Source organism: Camelus bactrianus, chromosome 25, assembly GCF_048773025.1.
Source record: "Camelus bactrianus isolate YW-2024 breed Bactrian camel chromosome 25, ASM4877302v1, whole genome shotgun sequence".
In the NCBI taxonomy this organism is placed as follows: Eukaryota; Metazoa; Chordata; class Mammalia; order Artiodactyla; family Camelidae; genus Camelus; species Camelus bactrianus.
In genome coordinates, this window is record NC_133563.1 from 38,140,656 (window position 1) to 38,160,489 (window position 19,834).

The 19,834-nt window shown below is 57.5% G+C and overlaps 2 protein-coding genes and 1 long non-coding RNA gene across 6 annotated transcripts; 2 read left to right on the top strand and 1 right to left on the bottom strand.

Moving 5' to 3' along the window:
- Positions 1-1,125: 1,125 nt before the first annotated feature.
- CCDC166 (coiled-coil domain containing 166) lies at positions 1,126-2,772 on the bottom strand. Its single transcript, XM_074352907.1, has 2 exons — positions 2,332-2,772; positions 1,126-2,238 (listed from the first exon to the last, which is right to left on the bottom strand). The coding sequence occupies exons 1-2, from the start codon at positions 2,770-2,772 to the stop codon at positions 1,234-1,236; spliced, it is 1,446 nt and encodes a 481-aa protein (XP_074209008.1). The 3' UTR covers positions 1,126-1,233.
- Positions 2,773-3,312: 540 nt separating this feature from the next.
- Positions 3,313-4,997, top strand: LOC141574985 (uncharacterized). The gene is made up of 3 exons (XR_012502183.1): positions 3,313-3,671; positions 3,756-3,886; positions 4,783-4,997. It is a non-coding gene; the product is annotated as an uncharacterized LOC141574985 (long non-coding RNA).
- Positions 4,998-13,526: 8,529 nt separating this feature from the next.
- MAPK15 (mitogen-activated protein kinase 15) lies at positions 13,527-19,757 on the top strand. Of its 4 annotated transcripts, none has more exons than XM_045521292.2 (14): positions 13,533-13,733; positions 15,048-15,146; positions 15,401-15,430; positions 15,540-15,630; positions 16,151-16,281; positions 16,376-16,539; positions 16,734-16,873; positions 17,622-17,679; positions 18,055-18,192; positions 18,305-18,410; positions 18,537-18,714; positions 18,834-18,967; positions 19,043-19,183; positions 19,339-19,757. In XM_045521292.2, exons 1-14 carry the CDS (start codon positions 13,665-13,667, stop codon positions 19,525-19,527), a joined length of 1,668 nt encoding a protein of 555 aa, XP_045377248.2. In that variant the 5' UTR covers positions 13,533-13,664; the 3' UTR covers positions 19,528-19,757. The 4 variants fall into 4 exon arrangements, with proteins under 4 accessions (XP_045377249.1, XP_074208941.1, XP_045377248.2 ...); XM_010961159.3 differs by having other exon boundaries at positions 13,535-13,733; positions 19,055-19,183; XM_074352840.1 differs by lacking the exon at positions 17,622-17,679 and having other exon boundaries at positions 13,528-13,733; positions 18,280-18,410.
- Positions 19,758-19,834: the final 77 nt, after the last annotated feature.

Below are 19,834 nucleotides of genomic sequence, written 5' to 3' on the forward strand. Positions count from 1 at the left end.
GTCTGAAGACCTAGCGTTTTTAAAAACCTTGCTCTGTGTTGGGCAAGTCCCTACCCCTTCGGCCGGCACTGAGGGTGGGTGGGGCCTGGCCTCCCCCACGCTCCACCTCCCCGATATAGCCGTGGATGAGTGCAAACCATACCTGAGGGACACTGTAATAACTGGCCTGTGCGCACTGGGACTGACAACTGAATGTGATGCAGGGCCCTGGCAGAGGGAGAGGCCACAAAGGATACTATTGGGACAACTGACATTTGAACGTGAGCTATGGATTAGCTAATACTATATTCCCCATACCAAGTTTCCTAACTGGGATCACTGTACTGCGGGAGTGTGGTAGGATGTCCTTGTGCTTGGGAAACACTAAAGGATTTAGCTGTGAAGGGGCAAGCCTCTCGAACTTAATCTAAAATGTCTCAGGAAAAAATGCACAGACAGAAACAACCAAGGTGCAGAACACAAACTGCTGTGGAATCTGGATAAATGGTATATGGGATTTCCATGTGTTACTTTTCTCTAGGTTGTAAATTATATCAAAATTAAAAAATTATTCCCGGGGGAGGGTATAGCTCAGTGGTAGAGTGCATGCACGAGGTCCTGGGTTCAGTTGCCAGTACCTCCGTTAAATAAATAGGTAACCTAATTACCCCCCCCCAAACCAAGGTTTACAAAAAGAAAAAGGAAAAACTTACCCCCAACAGGTTAAACATTAAAGACTCCTGTGGCTCTTCGTGCCGCTAGAGCAAAGGCACGCCCCTCCCAATGGCTCTCCTGAGCAGCTGGCCCCACGCTGGAGCTCTCAGCCACGACATGCCGCAGGCCAGCTTCTCCCTGGCCTGCTGGACGCCTTTTCTGCTGTTACATGCCCTGTCCATGCTCGCGATGTCCATCTCTGCCACCAGACTGTCAGCCCTCGTGGGCAGGACGCTGGTGTGGCCAACTTCCTCTGCCCCTGCCAGAGCAGCCGGAGGTCAGCTGTGGAGTGGGGGAATGCTGAGTCTTGGCAGACACACAGGGCGATGAACGATCAAGCTGCCTTACAGGCTTGGAAACTAGAAGCCATAATGAGTGGCCCCTGCACTGGCTGGAAATGCTGGACAGTGAAGTAGGCGATGCCAGAGAGGGTAAGGTGGAGGGGGTCACACCTTTATTGATAATCCACTCACCAAATCTGCGTCCTGCACACCCCTCTCCCCCCACCGTCTGGCCTCACTGGCCTTTCTTCAGGGAGGTTCAGACTCTCCTCGAGGTGGCTTTGGCTGCAGCGTCATGTTCGCAGTCTTCTTCAACTGGGAACCGGGAAGAGCCTGATCCAGGGACGGACTTCCCAGAGAGAGTGGTGTTCTGTGAGGCCGCGCGCAATGAGGACCGCGAAGAGACCCGAGAGCCCGGGCGGGACTGGGTCAAGGACGGGACCCGGGAGCCCGGGTGGGACGGGGTCAGGGACGGGACCCGGGAGCCCGGGCGGGACTGGGTCAAGGACGGGACCCGGGAGCCCGGGTGGGACGGGGTCAGGGACGGGACCCTGGAGCCCGGGCGGGACTGGGTCAGGGACGGGACCCTGGAGCCCACGTGCGATGGCGCCCGGGATAGGACCGGTGAATCCATCTTCGAAGGGGCCAGCGATGGGACCCCGGAGCCCAAAAGCCACGGGATCAATGACGGGACCCGAGGAACGGCGAGCTTGGAGAGCAGGGACGGGGTCCAAGCAGCCGCGCTCCATGAGACCTGAGACGGGTTCCGGGAGGCCGAGACTGAAGGGAGCCGGGAGGTCGCGAGGGACAGGTTTGTGAAGGAGGCCAAGGAGACGGGGCGCGAGGCGGCCGGCGGCGGTTGCCACAACGGCGGGCCCTCAGGGCCCCGGCGCAGCCAGCCATGCACGCGCGCCAGGTCCCGCGTGTCCTCGTGCTCGCGCCGCAGCTGGTCTCGCTGCTCCAGCAGCTGGCGCCGCGTGGCCTGCAGCAGCTGCGCCCGGCGGAGCAGCCGCACCAGCTCCTGCCGCAGGCGCCCATTATCCGCTTTGATGGCCTGCGTGTGCGCGACGAGCGCGCGCGCCGCCTCCCGCTCCGCGCGACGGGCCAGGGACTGCACTCGCTGGCGCGCCTCGCGCTCGAAGGCTGCCTTGTCCTCCAGGAAGCGCCGCTTCACGCGGTGGAGCAGCTGCGTGTGCTCCACGCGCATGTGCAGCAGCTCCCGCTCCAACGCCCGAATGCGGGCCAGCTGCTCGAGCTGCAGCTCCTGCGGTGGGGGTGCGGATCAGCCCTGCTCCGCGGCGCGCGCCCATCTCGCCTGGCCCCCGCCCGGCCCGCCCGCGGGCGCGCGCGCACTGGCCTTGTAGGGCTGCAGCTCCTGCACCTGCTGCGCCATCCGCGCCGCGCGCGCCTCCGTCTCCAGCAACTGTGCGCGCACCCCGTCCTCACGCCCGCGGTAGAGCGACGCCAGCTCTTCGCGCTGCCAGTGGATGAGCGTCAGGTCCACGCGGTTCTGTTCGTCCAGCCGGACGATGGCGTTGGCGCAGCGCTGCGCGCGAGCGCTCACGTAGCTGGCGTAGAGCCGGTTCTCGTCGCGCAGGCGCAGCGCCTCGCGGTCAAGGAAGGCGTTCTCTTGCAGCATCTGGTCGACGCGCTGTTCGCAGGCGTCCAGCTGCTCCGAGAGCAGTTTGTACTCGCGCTGCAGGTACTGAGCGCGCTCCGACAGCGGCGGCTCAGCGCCCTCTCCTGCCACAGCCGACCGGCGCCCCGCGCTCGGCACGCGCTTCTTCTTGGGCGCCATGGGTTGGGGCCCCCTACTCTCTCCTCCAGCTCAGCCCTTCCCCTCCCCCAGCCCGAATATTCTGGCGGAGTTGGACGCGTCTCAGGGTCACGAGATTGGGGGAGGCAGAATCAGGGGTTTGGGATCAATCAGGGGTCAGGGCATCGTCGCCAGCCTTTACTAGTGGGCTCCTTGGCCTTCCATCACCGTCTGGACCACCTTTAGTAGTGTTGCCGTTCAGCCTGCACAGTCTCCATGGAAACAGAACTTAGTCGCCCTCCCCCACTCCCACCTCGTTGCTTGGGCAACGGCCCGAGTCCCCTTCTTCCCTTCCCCCAGCCCCCTCACTGGAAGTCGGTGAGTGACGGCCTGTGTGCGTGTCCTGCAAGAAGGTGGATCCCAGATGGGCAGGACTTCGGCTTCCCCCCGGCAGATGATGCTGGACTTGCTCCGGAATCTAACAGACCCAGCCACGGCAGTAGTCCCCACTCTCCACGTGCCAGACTTGGACCCTTTGCAATCTGTCCACCATTGGCCTCTACACCCAGTCATCCCCATGTGGGGAGTTTCGCCAAGTTCCTGTCCTCTCGCACCACACACACGTGTGAAATCTCCCTATTTGTTGTCAGGACAGAGCTCTTCCCCACATCTTTTCCTCTCTCAGGGGACCCTAGTTTTCCTTGAAGCACTTCTATGTGATTGCTTCCTTCTGGAGGCCTTCGTGGGGTGAGGGCTCCTGGGGAGGTCGGGCCCATTTGGATGTCATCCCTTTGTCCAGTGTGTTTCTCTCTGGGATCTCCTCTCAGAGGCTCCGTCCGATGCCCGCACAGGGGTCATCTGTTCAGCTCATCCCACCCACCTGCCGTGATTCGCTTCTTTCCCTTCCCAGCAGGCCGGCATGGTGGAGTCGGGGGGCAGGGGTAGGTGATGCTTCAGGGTTTGGCTATGGATCTTTTTGCTGTTGATATTGGGGAAGCAACATCCTAAACCCTCCCTTTTTTCAGTCGCCAGCAGCCAGGTCCAGCCTCCCATCCTGTCAGATGCCTCTGGAACAGGTGCCTCCAGACAGCCTTTGCAGTGAAACAAGTCTACAACGAATTTGGCCCTGTCATCATATAGTTGCGTTTCTGTCCAGGTCTGTCCACATTTGCTACAATATGAACAGATTCAAGATTATTGACTTGTAACTTTGTGCGGAGCACAGCTTAGGAAAAAACATTTGTAGGAAGGCTTGTCTTGAAAACTATCTTAGGAGGTTGATTTCAGAGCCTGGGCTTCGCTCCTGTGCCTGGCCTTGCTACACCTGCCCTAAAGATGTGGCAGAGCCTCTTAAAATTAGGAACACGAGGTATTTTCCCCCTTGCAAAAAAAAAAATTTTTTTTTACAATGCATGAAAGACAATGCAGAATTCCCGTTTGCTTTAACATTAAAAATTTAAAAGAAATGTTGATTCATAAACTAAAACAGCATGAATGTTGGCCTTAAATGATACAGGCTTCTTACAGAAGACTGGGAAAAGACCAAGTAGAACCAGGAGAAGCATCTCCCGTGACCCTGCAGGGGGCTCCACCGTGCCCATGTGGGCTGTCTCCTTCTCCAGGCCTGGCATTCCAGACCAGGATCTCTCTGCCCCCAGGGGCTACCCGCGCTCTCCACCCTCAGGCCCGCCTGAGGATACTGTCCCTATTTAACGGACTGAGAAACTGAGACTGCGAGCGATGGGGACCTGCTCACATGGCCGGGCCGGTCCTCAGCAGTCTCGGACCCAGTGCCCTCCCAGACCACGCCGCGGCTGCAAGTCGCCCCTGCCCCTCCGGGCTTGTGCTCAGCACACATCTGTCGCGGGAGTGTCTGGGTCGACCTTGGCCTTTTAGTTTGTTTCGAAGTGAGGCACCCGATGGACGGAGGTTTTTACGTTTTAAGCCGTCCCGGCCTCCCGGAATTCTTGGCGACTTGTCCTCGCGTTAAAGCTCATAATGCCTCCCCCCTAAAAGAGATGTGGCGAGCGTCTTGTTCTCCTCCGTCTCCAGGTTCCTCGAGACGTCCTTCTTCCCAGCTCTGCAATTCCGGATTACGCAATCACGGTGGACTCCATCGCGGAGCCCAGGGGGAAGCCGCGCCCCCACCCCAACCCGAGCCCTGGTCCTGCCCGGGCCACGCCCAGCCTCGGCTCCACCCCTCCCCGCCCCTCCCCCTGGCCCTCCCCCCGGCCCCCCTCCCAGTCCGCCCCTGCCCCGCCGGGACCTTCCACCTCTGCGCTCCCGCTGGAGCCCGGCCGCGGCTTTTCGGCTTCGCCTCTGACCCGCGGGGATTAGCGGCAGGAGGGGACTTTGTCTCCTCTGCTTCCTCGGGCTTGTTCGGCGCCCAAGGCTAAAGGGCGCGTGGGACGAGGAGGGTGCCCGGCCTGGAGGCGGGCTGAGCCGCGCCCCTACTCCAGACCTCTGGGGCCTTTCCCTCATTGTGTTGGGGATAGGGTGTATCGTGTCCACCAGGTCTCACTGGCGCCCACGGGAGATAAAATTCACCTCCAAGGGCCGAGACTCAAAGCCAGGTGTTTCTTGCGATACTTCGCCCCACCCCTGGGGTCCTTTCCGTCTCTCTTCGTGAATGGCGCGGTGGTCTTTGTCCCTCCAGAGATCGACTACATCCCCCACAGACTCAGGCTCGGGAGGGTCTGCAGGGGTCACTCACCTCTTGGCCGGGACGCTGAGCTGGAAAGACACTGGGAGGAAGAGGCGCCAGCAGTCTATTCAGCTTCTGCCAAGGCTGCCCCTCCCCCACACCATGTCGCGTCCCCTCCCCCTCCGCCCCTCTCTGCTGAGGGCCTGCCGTGGACCCAGAAGGCTGCAGCATGAGGTCCTATCTGGCCCGTTCCTGGGATGTTGCTCTCACCACTGGGCCGCGTCCCCAACCCCAGCAGGCTGCCCGAGGGCACACCTTCTGGCCCATCTTGCTGTTCTCTGTGCCTTGCAGCCCTCTCTACTGAGCTTCGGAGACTTGGGGTGAGCTCTCCTCCTCAGGAGGGCTGGGCTGTGTGTCTGAACCTAGGGTGAGCACTTCCAGCAGCCCCTGCTCCCCTTTCCCAGATGGAGAAACTGAGGCACAGAGTGAGTGGTCCAAGGACTCCTGAAAGCACTGGGGCTGTGACTTGGACCTTGGTAGGCTCTTCCCACTGTGTGCACTGCCTCTTGCTGAGTCCCCTCCTGTCCCTGCCCTGTGCCCTGGAGCAAAGGGAGGAACCAGCTGCCATAACTGAATCCCACTCCATGGCACCCTGTGGCCAGTACAGGGCCAGTGCTCACGACCATTCCACCTACCAAGGCCAGTTGGACCTTTGAGTGGGGCGTGGGTTCAGGTGACGCCAGAGACCCTGTCCTTGGAGTTCAACGCTGGTGGGAGCCTGAGACCCACAGAGGTGGCCTGAGCAGTGGCCAGACAAGGGTGTGCCCCAGCCCCACCCTAGTACCTTGTCCTTGATCAGAAGCACAGCATTGGTGGCGATCCCCATGGCGAAGAGGAGGAGAGGCAGGAATGTGAGTGGGGTCCAGGAGAGTGTGTTTGTCCAGTGTGTCCTCTGGCTGAGGTCAAGCCCTGGAGATCCCAGACCTGGCTGTTCTCTGGGCCCTGGACAGGACCCGAATGTGTCCCCTCCCCTATATTCCAGTTTGTGTGCTGCCTGCAGGTCTCCCTCTGCCCTCCTGCCCCTAAGCTGCCCTTGGCTTCAAGTTCAGGAAGGACCCTTCCTCAGGTGGCCTCCCCTCCATAGCCAAGTACCTTGGAGCCGGTGCCAGACCCACACCAGGCTCCCAGTCAGCCCCAGGTGGGATAACCAGATCCAGGCCATGATGTGCGTCAGCCCTCGCAGCCTTGGCTGCCCCTGGAAGAAGACCCCTCCCCGGACACGCAGTGCAGTGAGGGCCAGGGCAGCGCTGCCGCCCGAGTCCCAGGGGCAGAGACCAGCCAGCAGGAGCCCTGCGGTGTTCGTGAGGGCCAGCTGGGGCTCCGCGGGGCTGCTGCTGTGTGACCCCAGCTCTGGCCTGCTCAGGCTCGGCAGGGCAGCAGCTTCAGGGGAGGGGCATTGTGGAAGCCCAGGGCTGGTGGGCATGGCTCCCTGGTCCTCCCTGAGGGGTCAGTCCAGCTGGCTGGATCTCAGGCTGTGGTCCAGGTTGGCTGGCATGCCCCCGCCAGGGGTGCCCACCTACCTCTGTGTGTGAGGAAGAGGATGACAAACAGGACGATGCCCAGAGTCCAGAGCCCTGCGTAGGCCCCGATCGCAATGCCAGGGCCCACCTCCACAGGCTGGCTCCGAGCTGCCCCTAAGAGATAGCCATGAGGGGGCATCCAGCTGACAGGCACGCCTCCTCCGAGACCCCCATTTTAGTGTTTGGACGCATGATCTAGAGATAACCACCCAAAGGTGCCCTGCTGGGAGGGGGCCCAGGCAGGTGCCTGGAGTGCCCTGGGGTACCTGGGTCCATAGGCCACGCTGGGGGCAGGAGATGGGAGGGCCCAACATTGGAGACCCAGGTACTGGGGGAACGCAGCATGTCCACCCCCACAGGGTCGGGGGTGGGGGTTGCGAGGGAGACAGGATGGGCAGTGGGCGACAACTCTGACAGATGGGGACACAGCCGATATCTACTCAGATGTCCACACTGAGGGGCGGGGCCCACACACAGACTGTGACACACAGGGAGGGGCGGGGGCAGGGCCCACCCTCAAGGGCTGTGACAGTCTGCAGTCTGGGAGGCGGAGGTCCCTGTGAGTCTGGTCTCCAGGGTTATAAGGAGGCTAGTAATGGATGAGGCAGGAGGTTGGGGCCAGATTGTTTCAACTTGGGGGGTTGAGCTGCCACATGCCCACTCCCCCTAACTCTGGGTCTTTCGGGTGAGGCCTCCCAAATGGCACAAGATCTCCTCATGGTTCAACTGAAAATTAAATACTTGGCCCACTTTTTCTCTAAGGCATAATAAATACCCCAAGTCGACAACGTACTCGAAGCTGAAGGTTACAACTGCATGCAACAAGACTGATAGTCAACTAACGACTGACGAGAAAATAAAACCTCCTGGACAAAATGCCTGCTGCAAGGCTACATGAACACAAGAAGGCTGGGCTGGAGAGAAGTCATGACCCCAGAGGAAACACATAAGAACAGGTTCAAACGTGACTCATGGGTGAATCAAACGTCCACTGACCAACTGATTCAATAATGAAGTAAATGTAATGCAGTTCACTCTGCAGAATTCTTTTTTGCTGAAATTCACTGGTTTTGGTCTAATTCTGCTTATTGGCCACATTCTCAGTGGCAGAATGGCAGGGCTGAGACCTCTGGCTGGGGGCTCCTGGGGGGAGGCAGGGAGAAAAGGGGCTGGCCTGCCAGGTGTCCCACATCCTCGGTGTGCTAGGGGTCAGCGCTGCCCACTGCCCTCCTGGGGACCGGCTCCCCTCCGCTGAGTTTACTAAGGCTCCCACTGTCCACTTGCGGTCCCTGCTGCCCCCGGCTCGGGGGCGCCCAGCTGTGCCTTCCTGGTCACCCGCGTTGGCTTTCCTGGCCGCTCAGACCCGCTCATGGCTCCGCTCCTCACGTCGGACCCTCCAGGGGGACTTCAGCTCTCATCCCCGCAGCCTGGCCAAGCAGTTACCAGTGCTTCCACCACTTCCTTCTGCTCCTCTGTCCTCACGGGCGGACAGCTTTCCAGTTTACGTTTCTGTGCTTATCATTGACTCTGCGTGGGGGTGGGTAGCCCCACTCACTCAGTGAATGTGCCATTTCATCTAAGTTAGCAGATTTCTTGGTGGGAGGTTGCTGATGATAAGCCCTTATTTTCTTCTCAGTGTTTGAAGGATTTGGTAGGAATGTCATCTTTTTAATTTAATTTTATTTTTAATGGAGTTGCTGGGGATTGAACCCAGTCCCTCGGGCATGCTAGGCACACGCTTTACCACTGAGCTATACCTTCCCCCCAGGAAAGTCATCTTTCATTCCAGACACCTAGTAATTCCTCTCTTAGGTTTTTAATTTTATTTTTTATGTTCTGTATCAGTTGTCTGGATTATAAGATGTCAGTAATATGAAAACATTTTTAATATAACAGAACATTTAGCCACATCAGTTTCTCATCAAGGCACAAGTCATTTACTGATGAGGATACCGACCATTTCAATCCATTGGCAGGAGGCTCTTCCACTAAGGGCTCCCATGGATCCCACTGTACCATGTTTCTCACTGGATTTAGTGCATTTTCAGTCTGAAGAATCACCCCGGCTATTTGGCCACCCTGAAGTGGCCCTTCTGATTTTCTAACAACGGGTTCTGCTTTAACCATACCCAGCGTCTCACTTGTAATCTGTTCTGTGTGTTTTCTGTGTGCTGCGTTTTTAGGGATTTGTTCATGAACTCCAGATTGGCAGTTTTTTTTTCCTTTGAGTACATTAATGATACTGCTTTTTCTTCTGGCTTGAAATTTTTTTTTCTGACAAGAACTCTGCAGTTATGCTTATTTTTGTTTCACTGCATGTAAATTTCTTTGGTTATTTTTCGTATTTTTTCTTTATTACAGTTTTTCAGCTACTTAGGTTCTGTGCTTGTTGTGGCTTCCTTTGTGTTTTTCCTAGTTTTTCCTGGATCTGTGAGTGTATGATTTTTCCTTCAAATCTGCAAAACTTTCAGCCATTACTCTCTCAAACAGACTTTCTGCAGCCCTGCCCCCTATTTGCTAACACCAGCTCCTGGGTCACTGAGGGCTTCTTCTCTGAGGGTTTCCATTTGGATGGTTTCTATTGCTGTGTCTTTGAGTCACAGATCATCCTTCCTGCTAAGTCCTTCCAATGAGTTTTTCATTTCAGATATTCTATTTTTCAGCTCTAGAAATTCCATTTGATTCTTTTTAATATTTTGCCTTTCTTGCATCATCATATTCACATTTTCGTTATATCCACGCACATATTTATAATAGCTGTTTCCAAAGTCATTACTGGTTCTTTCATCTCTGTCATTTATGGGTCTGGTTCTATCAACTTCTTTTTCTCCTGGATTGGCTCATGGTCCCCTGCTTCCTCACAAGTCCTGTAACTCATTTTTTGAGGCGAAATTCACACAACATAACCATATGAAAGTGTACAAATCAGTGGCATTTGGTACATTCACAGTGTTATGTAACCATCACTTCTATGTAGGCACATTGTCATCCCTCCAAAAAGAAACCCTGAACCCTGTAGGCAGTCACTGCTCATGCTCCCTCCTCCCTGCCCCTGGGGACCACCAGTCTGCTTCCTGTGTCCGTGGACTTACCTGTTCTGAATAGAAGGGGAATCACATCATATGTGACCTCTTATATCTGACTCACTTCACTTAGCACAGTGTTTCTAAGACTCAGCCTCATCAGAGGATATATCAGTGCTTCCTTGCTTTTTTATGGCCACATTATATTCTGTTGTTTGCATAGACAACATTTTGTTTATTCATTCATCAGCTGACAGACAGTTGGGTTATTACAATTTGGTTTTTTATGAATAGGCTGTTGTGAACACTTGTGTACGAGTATTTGTCTGAATACCTGTTTTCAATTATTTTGGGTTTATGCCCAGAAGTGGAGTTGCAAGGTCACATGGTAATTCTATCTGCAATGTTTTGAGGAATTTCCAGTTTTCCACAGCAGCTGCACCATTTTAAATCCCACCAGCACTGTATGGGATTTCTGATTTCTCTCCATTTCGCCAAGATTTTTTCTTTTATCACAGTCATCCTAGTGAGTGTCAGCGCATGTCTTGAGCGCGTTTACCTGGTGGCTAGTGATGCTGTGCATCTCCTCCTATGGGGCTGACCTTTGTACATCTTCTTTGGAGATGTCTGTTCAAATCCTTTGTCCATATTTTTAACTGAGTAAGTTTAGTGACTTTTTATTGGATGCTGGATATTGTGGATTTTAGGTTTTCGAGTGTTGCTTTGTTGTTTCCTTTTAGAGTGCTGACTTTTTTGGCAGCTATGTTTGTATCATCTGGTTCCCTCTGAGGCTTGTTCTTCACACTTAGGATGGGAACGGAGTAGCCTTTAGTCTAGAGTTAGTTTAGTCCCTTCGTTGAGGCATGCGTGACTGCCTGAGGTCTCTCTTAAATGTTCTGGTGTCCACCCTGGCTGCTTAGCACTTAAAGATCTCCTCAGTCTATGTGAAATTTGGAATGTTCAGCTTCCCTCGCCCCTTGCTTGTTCCTTACGTGGACTTGTGAAAATTTCTCCAGCTCCTCCCTGATGTGGTGCTCAGTGACAGAGTCAGGATGACCACATCTGTTTGCATTTTGCTGAGAGCACAGTCCAGTGTGGGTTCTTGTCCAGTGTTCGCAGACAGTTGTTCCATATACTTTGTCCAGTTTTCTAGCTGTTCACAGTTGGAGGGCATGGCCTGGGCCAGTTACTCCATCACGACCAGAAGCGGAAGCATCTCGGCCTTCTTGGCTTCTTTTTCCCTTGTTTATTCCCCACCCCCTCCAACTTTTATATTGAGATACAACTTAAGTATAATAAACCACACATACTTAAAGTGTAAAATTAAACAGGTTTGATATAAATGTACACCCCAGAGCCATCACCACACTTGCACATTCCTGCCGCCCCCAAAAGCCTTGTACCACTGGCAGCCCTTCTCTCCCCTCCTCCACCACAGAGCTGTCAGCAATCTGTAGTTGGGATTTTTCTAGAATTTTGTACAGATGTAATCATACAGTGAACTCTTTTATGAAGAGATCTGACTTCTTTCATTGGCATAATGATTTTGAGATTCATCCCTGTTGGGTGTATCAATAGGTTTTTCCTTTTTTTTCCCTGAGTAATATTCCATTGGATGGCTATACCACATTTTATTTATCCATTTCTCTGTTTCAAACATTGGAAGTAGCATTCAGGACATTTCCAGTTTTGGGCTATTACAAATAAAGCTGCTATGAACAAGTGTGTGTGCAATTCTTTGTGTGGATGTATGTTTCCAATTCTTTTGGCTAACTACTTGGTGGAGAATGCCTGGGTCACAGTAAATTCATGTTAAAGATTTTAAGAAACTATCAAATTGTCTGTAGCATTTTATACTCCTGTCAACAGAGTATGAGTGTTCCAGTTCCTCCACTTGTTCACCAACACTTGGTAGGGTCAATCTTCTTAGTGTTAGCCATTCCAGAAGGCACGCAGCGTATCTCCAGTTCTAACTGGCATACTCTTTCCGTTTCAGACGTTATGTCCTCACGTGGCCACTGGACAGCACATGTGGCCCTGGCCTTCATTCCCTCCTTCTCAGTCTGCAGCGCCATCCCACAAACTCTTACAGGTCTGCAAGGAAGTAGCTCAGAAAGGGAAATGAAGAGTTAAGAAGCACAGTGATAGAAAAGAGCAATTTAATGACTGTTGAATCTAATAAAAAATGATGGGCTTTTGTGTATGTCTGAAGTTAAATTTTTTTTCTAGTAACTCATTTTTATTGGATTTCACAAAATTTCTGGTCTGAATTGGTTCAAATAAACAGATTGAAAGATTTAAAAACTGCTGGTCCCCAGACAGTTTGGGAGCTCACCCAGACACTGCAGGGCCCAGGGCTCTACTGCCTTTTCTCCTGTATCCACATTCACTGCCTGGTGGTCTTGCCTGGCCACTGCTTCCAACCCTCAGCACCTCCTGCATCAGCACTCCCGGTGTACATCACCTCACCCCTGAGCGCCAGAGTCAGGTCTTTCTGTGATGTCCACTTGGATGTCCTACCAGCTTAAGCTTCAAATGCCCCAATTTCTAGTCTCTCTAAACCTGGTCGATGGGCTGCCTTCCCATCTCAGCCCTGTTCCAGACACTCCCTTCCCGTGAACTTGGGGGTCACCTGACATTCCTCTTTCTCTCACACCCACAGCCCACCCTCAGCAAATCTAGGGGCTCCACTGCAGCCAGAACCCACTCTTGCACACTGCCACTGTTTCATCTTCTTCCCTGGTTCCACCTGCCCGTGCCTGATCAGACGCTGCCACAGCCCGGGTCTCATTCACAATAACCGCCTCCTGCTTTGCCTATCCTCCCGGCTGACACCGTGGTCTCCATCCCAGGGCTCCCACCACACCGGGCCTCCCTGTGGTTCCAACGCGCCAGGCACACTCCCACTCAGGCCTTTGCCGAGCTGCCCCCTCGATGCTCTTCCTCCAGCGTCCAAGGGGTCATGCTCCCTCTTCCTTCCCTGGACACCCTCGCCCACCAGCAGCCCCTTTACCTGGCTTTCTGATCGCCGTCTGGCGCTTGACCTCGGCGCACAGCAGCCCTTCTCAGCCGGTCTCGTAAACCCTCACCTCCTCCAGCTTTGCGCTCCCAGCCACCCGCCCTGGAACTGCCCCCAGGCTCCTCGCGGCACCTCAGCAGGAGCTCCCAGTTCAGACGCTCGCACCCGCTGGGGACGGCGCGGCCCCTGCCCCCAGACACCTCCAGAGCGGAGGGGCTGTCTGCGAGTGGCGCCCTAACCATCGGCACCCCCGTCGCAAAACTGGGAAGAAGTAAGGCAGAGGGAGCAAACGGCATCCCGGCCGGCGGGCACCGCACGTGCAGAGGCCGGGAGTTGGCACGGAGGTTCTGGAGGTTGCGGAAGGCTCCGTGGGCGGAGGTGGGGCGGAGGGCGGCAAGGGGCACCTTCGGGGGCTCTGGTGGGGGTTAACGCGGAAGGATCGAGAGGAAGGCAGCGCCGACCGGGGGCGGCGCCGTTGGGGCGGGACTGTGGGGAGGAGCTCCTCGGGGGCCGGGGCTTGGGCGGGGCTTGGGCTGCAGACCCCGCTCTGCCCCGCTCGGCGCAGGCGCAGGCGCAAGGGAGGCACCGCCGCCGGTTCCCAAGGCAACTGGATTCAACAGCTCGAGCCCAGCCGGTGTCCAGAGGACTCCTGGCTCTCACCAGCCGGCATGTGCGCCGCTGAGGTGGACCATCACGTAGCCCAGCGATACCTGCTCAAGCGTCGGCTCGGGAAGGGGGTGAGTTCCGGGAGGAGCCCGGGCGTCCGCGGGATTAGGTCCCCTGCAGGGTGTGGGCAGAATCACTCGGAGGACTGTTGCTTTCCACACTGCCGGGGACTCCTGGACTCGAGCCCTACCTCCTCCACGAGCTGCAAGTGTGGCCTCGGGCAAGCCATCGAGCCCCTCGGTGCCTGTTTCCTACAACAGGGCCCTAACAGTGCCAACTCCCAGGGAACTTGTCACCTGGCTCTGGGAGTCTCAGGCCAGGGCCTCTAGGAGTCTCAGGTCCCATCTTGATGTCCCATCCACCAACCGTCCCCACGCAACGTCCCCGGCTCCCGAGCTGCCTCTCCCAGTGCTAACCGATGCTCCAGGGAGTCTGGGCACACCAGTCGTTGAGGGGGAAGGGCAGATCTCAGGCCCCACCCAAGAAGGGCCTGAGCCAGAAAATGGGGTGGGCATAGAGTGGGGGCCAGAACTTTGTGTGAGCCCGTATATGTTTGTGATTGTGAGTGAGTGAGAGCCTGTGGGATTATGAGAGTGTATGTGTGAAGGTGTGTGGGTGTGTGCAAGTGGGTAATGGGGGAGGGGAGAAAGAGCAGTCCAGACAGAGCAAACAGTATGTGCAAAGGCCCTGAGGCAAGGACCTACTGGGCTGTTGGTCAAGCAGCAGAGTTGATGTGACTGGATGGGAGTGACTAAGAGCAGTGTCCATTTGTGTGGGGCTTTGGGGCAACTGTGAGGGCTTTGGCTTCCATTGTGGGTGACATGGGAAGTGGTAGCAGCCATTGGCACCACTTTATGAGGCTCCCCCTGCCCACTCTGTTGAGTATGGACAGTGGGAGTGGGTGAGGGAGATCCAGGCGAGAGGTGCGAGAGGCTCAGACCAGGGTAGGGGCAGCAGAGATGGTAGGAAGTGGTTGGATTCTGATGAATTCTGAAGGTGGAGCCAACAGGACTTGCTGATAGGCCAGATGAGGGTATGTGACAGAGAGGGATGAGGGCACCCAGGATGGAAGGCTGTCCAGAGAAGGGACAGGCTTCAGTTGCTGTCCAGAAGCATGCTCCCATCTACAACCTCATTTCTTCCTGGAGCCTCCACAGATGCCCCCTCTCTTTCCTTCAACCCCCCTTGCTTCCTATTAGGAACATACTAGGGTCCCTGGCCTGCCCCCCGGGGGGGGGCTTTGCCCCTCACCATGCTGTATCCCCTCTCAGGAGCCAGGGTGGGAAGGAGGAGCCTCATGTCTGCAGGGGACAGTCTGGTGGACAGGGGATGATTGGGCAGGAGGCTAACCCCGTGCCCAGCAAGCTGACTGCCCTCCTCCCCAGGCCTATGGCATCGTGTGGAAGGCAGTGGATCGGAGGACTGGCGAGGTTGTGGCCATCAAGAAAATCTTTGATGCCTTTAGAGATAAGACAGATGCCCAGGTAAGTAAGTGGTTAAGAGGTGTGGGAAAGGATGAGGCATGGGGAGGGGCGGCCTCCTGCTGCTATGCGTCTGGAAGATTCAGCAGAAACTTGAAGCCCCATCACAGCAGGTTTCTGGCATCTCTCAGAGCACTGCCCTCGGCGACCCTGTGTCCAGTGAGTGTGTGAGATGAGCATCAGTCCTGTCAGCTCCTCTCAAGATATGGGCTTCCTTCTTGCTCTGCACCCACACTCCTGTTTTTGTTTCTTTCCAGAGAACGTTCCGGGAAATCATGCTGCTCCAGGTGAGTGGCCCAGGCCACCTGCCTGCTTTTCCAGGTGCCGTCTCTCCGAATAAGGGGGAAGCCTGGCCCGTTGATCCCCAGAGCACAGCACCCTCCACTTTCTCCCCAGGAATTTGGGAACCATCCCAACATCATCCGACTCCTGGATGTGATCCAGGCAGAGAATGACAGGGACATTTACCTGGTATTTGAGTATATGGGTGAGTGAGGCCTCACGCAGACCCCAGCCCAGGTTCCCCTGGCCTGGCCCCCAGTGGCCTGACTCCCTCCACATGTCCCTTTGCTGCTTGGGTCCCCACAGTACCCAGTGCACTCAGCTTGGGCCATGTCCCTGTGCCCCAGGACAAACAGCTGGAGAGTGTCTGCCCCCAAGGCCTGGTGGCAAATACCCTGACCCCTCCGCGAGGCTCCTGCCCTGTCACTGTTTGCAGATGCATTTTCCTTTTTCTATTCATTTTATAAAACAAAGGCAACATGAAATTAAGTATAAAAGTAATTTCACAAACTTTTACTGCTGTACCAACAGATGGCGGGCAGGCTTGAGAAGCCAGCAGAGGGTCCCAGGCATTGCCTGCACCCAGAACAAGGCTCGGGGGGTGGCCAGCGGGACCTGGAGACTGTAGGCAGTGGGCAGGCTGAGGAACCCCCACAAGGGTCCAAAGTGGGCCAGACCTGCCTGCTTTCCCTAGCCCCCCAGACTGACCTGAATGCCCCCCCCAGACACTGACCTGCATGCCGTCATCTGCAAGGGCACGGTGCTGAAGGACACCCACAAACGCTACATCTTCTACCAGCTCCTGCGGGCCACCAAGTTCATCCACTCGGGATGCGTTATCCACCGGGACCAGAAGGTGCTGCCCCATCCCATCCCCTGAGCTGTGCCCCCACCCCAGTGTCCTTGAGCTCTGGTCCTTATCAGCCCTCCACCCATCTCTTCTCCCCCAGCCGTCCAACGTTCTCCTGGACGCCAGCTGCTCGGTGAAGCTCTGTGACTTTGGCCTCGCCCGCTCCCTCAGCAGCCTCCCTGAGGGACCAGAGGGCCAGGCCCTGACCGAGTACGTGGCCACACGCTGGTACCGAGCTCCGGAGGTGCTGCTGTCCTCAAGCTGGTAACAGCAACCCACCCCCATCCCACCCCACCTCCCGCTGCAGGTCCCCCCATGCCCTCCTGCCCAGCCAGAACCCCTGGCCTTCCTATGTCCCCCACAAGTGTCCCAGATCCCACCCCTTGAAGTCCCTCCTCCCACTCCCACCTCTTTCTCAAGGGTCACCCCCACACATCCACCACCTCTTCCTGCCCCAGGTACACCCCTGGGGTGGACATGTGGAGTCTGGGCTGCATCCTAGGGGAGATGCTGCGGGGGAGGCCCCTGTTCCCTGGCACATCCACACTCCACCAGCTGGAGCTGATCCTGGGGACCATTCCGCCACCATCTGAGGAGGGTGAGCGCGTGTGCAGGGGTCCACTGGGCACCAGGCACACTGAGGGTCAGAACACACAGCTGTGGGGGGACAGCACCTGACAGGCCAGAACTGCATAGGGAGGATGGCGAGGAGTGAGCTGGGGATGGGAACCTGGAGGAGGAGGGACTGGGAGAGTCCAGATGCCTCAGGAAGCCTGGAAGGGCAGGCCCTGCAGGTGGTGGCCCACGGAGGAGCTGCTGAGGGGTTTGGGGGAGGAACTGGACAGATTCTGCAAGGGCCACAAGGTCCATGAGGGTCAAGCCGTGCTGCTGAAGCATCCATCCAGGTCAGGACAAGAGCACTGGCTCTGCTGAGGGGTGATGGGGGACCCACACTGTGCTGGGAGCTGGGGAGGGACACTGGCAGAAATGGGGGTGGGGCCTCAGGGTCCTTTCTCCTCCCTGGGGGAGGGAGGGTGAAGGGCAGCGCTAGGGAGCCCTATTCTCTCCCCAAGTCTCTGCTCTGGTAGAGAAGGTAAAGGGCTCTCCTGTGGAGGTGGGAGCACAGGACAGGGGGACATGTGTGCACATGTGAGTGTGCACATGTATGATGGACAGGTGGGGCTCTTATGCACAAGTGGCGGTAGGCAGCCAGATATTGAGGGTTGGAGCCCTGCCGGCGAGGTCACTCATGGGTCAGAAGGGCTGGCTGCTCCCGCCCTCCCTGAGCTGCCCCACCTACCACGTTCCTAATTGCTGGTCGCACCTCCTCCTACCTGCACTCCCAGACCTCCTGGCTCTCAGCTCCAGCTACAGTGCCTCAGTTGTGCCCCCGCTGGGGTCCCGGTGAGTGTGGGTGCTTGGGAGCGGGCTCTAGTGCCCTTCCTACAACCTTAAGGGCCAGTATGTGCCAGCTCAGGGGGCCCTGCCCTCCTGATGGTGCTCCCAATCCAGAAGCTGTCGGTCTGGCTGAAAAGGAGATCTCAGCGTGGGGCCAGCTCAGCCCTGGTGTGTAGCACGAGCTGCGCCAGGCCTTGCAGCAAGGGGACTGGAAGGGAGGCGAGGGCTGACGACCCTCCCGGGCTGCCTGCGGGTGGTGCTTGGAACCACAGAGACAGGAAGGTGGGTAGGGGTGCAAGACTGGAAGCCTAGCTGGGGCCACAGCTGTGGACGTGGGGAGGGATGCCAACAGCAGAGGGGATGATAGGCAGGTGCTGGCAGGCCACGGCAGACACTGGATGCCCTCCTGCCGGCCGACACGCCCCCCGAGGCCCTGGACCTGCTCAAGCGACTGCTGGTGTTTGCCCCAGACAAGCGGCTTAGCGCGGCCCAGGCACTGCAGCACCCCTATGTGCAGAGGTAGGGCGGTTGCTGGGATGAGGGTTGGGGTGGGTTGGAGAGGTCAGAGGGGCGTGCTTGACTGCAGCCCGGGTCTCCCCTCTCCAGCGCCCTCCTTGCTGGCTCCCCGCAGGTTCCACTGCCCGGCCCGTGAATGGACACTGGAGGCGGCTGTGCAGCTTCCGGTGCACAAAGTGGCCCAGCTCTCAGCCACCGAGTATCGCAACCGTGTCTACCAGGTGCTCTGTCCCGAGACCCCAATCACTCCCCATCCACTCACCCTAGAGGCCTCTCCCTGCCTCAGTAACCCCCAGTGTCCCCCACGCCCACACCAAGCACCTCTGAGCGCCCCTCCCCTCTCACAGATGATCCTGGAGCGCAGGGGCAACAGCTGCCTCCGGAGAGGGAAGGGCCTGGGCTCTGACCCCTCGCCCCAGGTGCAGCAGATTGAACCCAGAGCCGACCCCCAGCTGCCCTTGGGCTCAAGGGCTCGGATCCTGGGACCCAGGCCTCAGAGCAGCCTCGGTCACGACCCCGCGCACGGTTTGTGATCTCTGTCTGTCACCCTACAAAGAGCAGGACACAGGTCCCTTCTGTATGAGACCACCCACCGTCAGCAGCACTGGACTCCTAACCTTGGGGCTTGATCTTCCCACCCACAGATGCCCCCCGGGGAGCCAAGAACCTTCTCAGGCAGATCTCAGCCCCCCTGCTCCAGCCTCCGCCTCCAGGAGGTCTTGGGAGAGGAACAAGTCCCCAAGGGGCGACAGCAGGATTCCCCTTGGTGTCCTCGTGGGTAGGTCGTGGTGGGTGGGCACGGGAGGACCCCACCCACTGGTCTTTTAGGAGGGCAGCAGTGATCCTGCGACAGGCCGCTTCCCAGGTGAAGCCCAGCGTGAAGGAGGTGGAGCCCTCCTTGACCTCGCAGGCCGCAGCCCAGGTAGCCATCCAAGCCTTGATCCGGAGTGACTGGAACCCGGGCCGAGGGCTGAGCGCAGCAGGCGCAATACTGGTGAGCCTGCGCCCCTCCCGCCCTCCCTTCCCTTCCCGTCCTCCCTCCCCATCCCCCGCGCCCCCTACCCCACTCCAATTAGCTGCGGTCGGGGAGCCTCCTCCAAGCTTCCCTTCTGCCCCTCCCGCCCCCTTACGGGGATCACGTGTGCGCAGGTCCCTCACCGGCCTCCGCGGGAGGCGCGGCCAGAGCCCCGGCCCGGCCGGAGGATGTTCAGTGTCTCGGCCTCGCAGGGGGCCCAGGGGGCCGCCAGGGCCGCGCTCGGGGGCTACTCCCAAGCCTACGGTACCGTCTGCCAGTCGGCACTGGGCTGCCTGCCCTTGCTCCCGGGACCCCGCGCCTGAGCCGCCCTGCCCGCCTTCAGCCCCGGCCCCTCCCTCCCTCCCTGGAATACCTCCGCCCCTCCTCCAGCCCGCAGCCCCGGAAACCAGCGCTTTCCACCCACCTTTTCCCCAAACCCCCTTCATCTGGCCACATTTGGGTTCTGGAGCCTGTCTGGGCCTCCCTGGGGGAGTAGGTGACGCTCAATCCCCAGCGTCAATCACTTCCTCCAATAAAGTCTTGTCTGTCCCCAGCCTGCCTGCCTATCTTTCATCCTCAGCCACGGACTCCCTGTGAGGCTAACCACCTCTTTCCCTGAGCCCACCCCTT

Coding starts and splice junctions, on each gene's coding strand:
- CCDC166 (XM_074352907.1), bottom strand. CDS start 2,772: ATGGCGCCCAAGAAGAAGCGCGTGCCGAGCGCGGGGCGCCGGTCGGCT. Junction 2,239..2,331: donor AGGAGCTGCAGCCCTACAAG/GCCAGTGCGCGC, acceptor CCCCCACCGCAG/GAGCTGCAGCTCGAGCAGCT.
- MAPK15 (XM_045521292.2), top strand. CDS start 13,665: ATGTGCGCCGCTGAGGTGGACCATCACGTAGCCCAGCGATACCTGCTC. Junction 15,431..15,539: donor GGGAAATCATGCTGCTCCAG/GTGAGTGGCCCA, acceptor CTTTCTCCCCAG/GAATTTGGGAACCATCCCAA. Junction 17,680..18,054: donor GTGCCCCCGCTGGGGTCCCG/GTGAGTGTGGGT, acceptor AGGTGCTGGCAG/GCCACGGCAGACACTGGATG.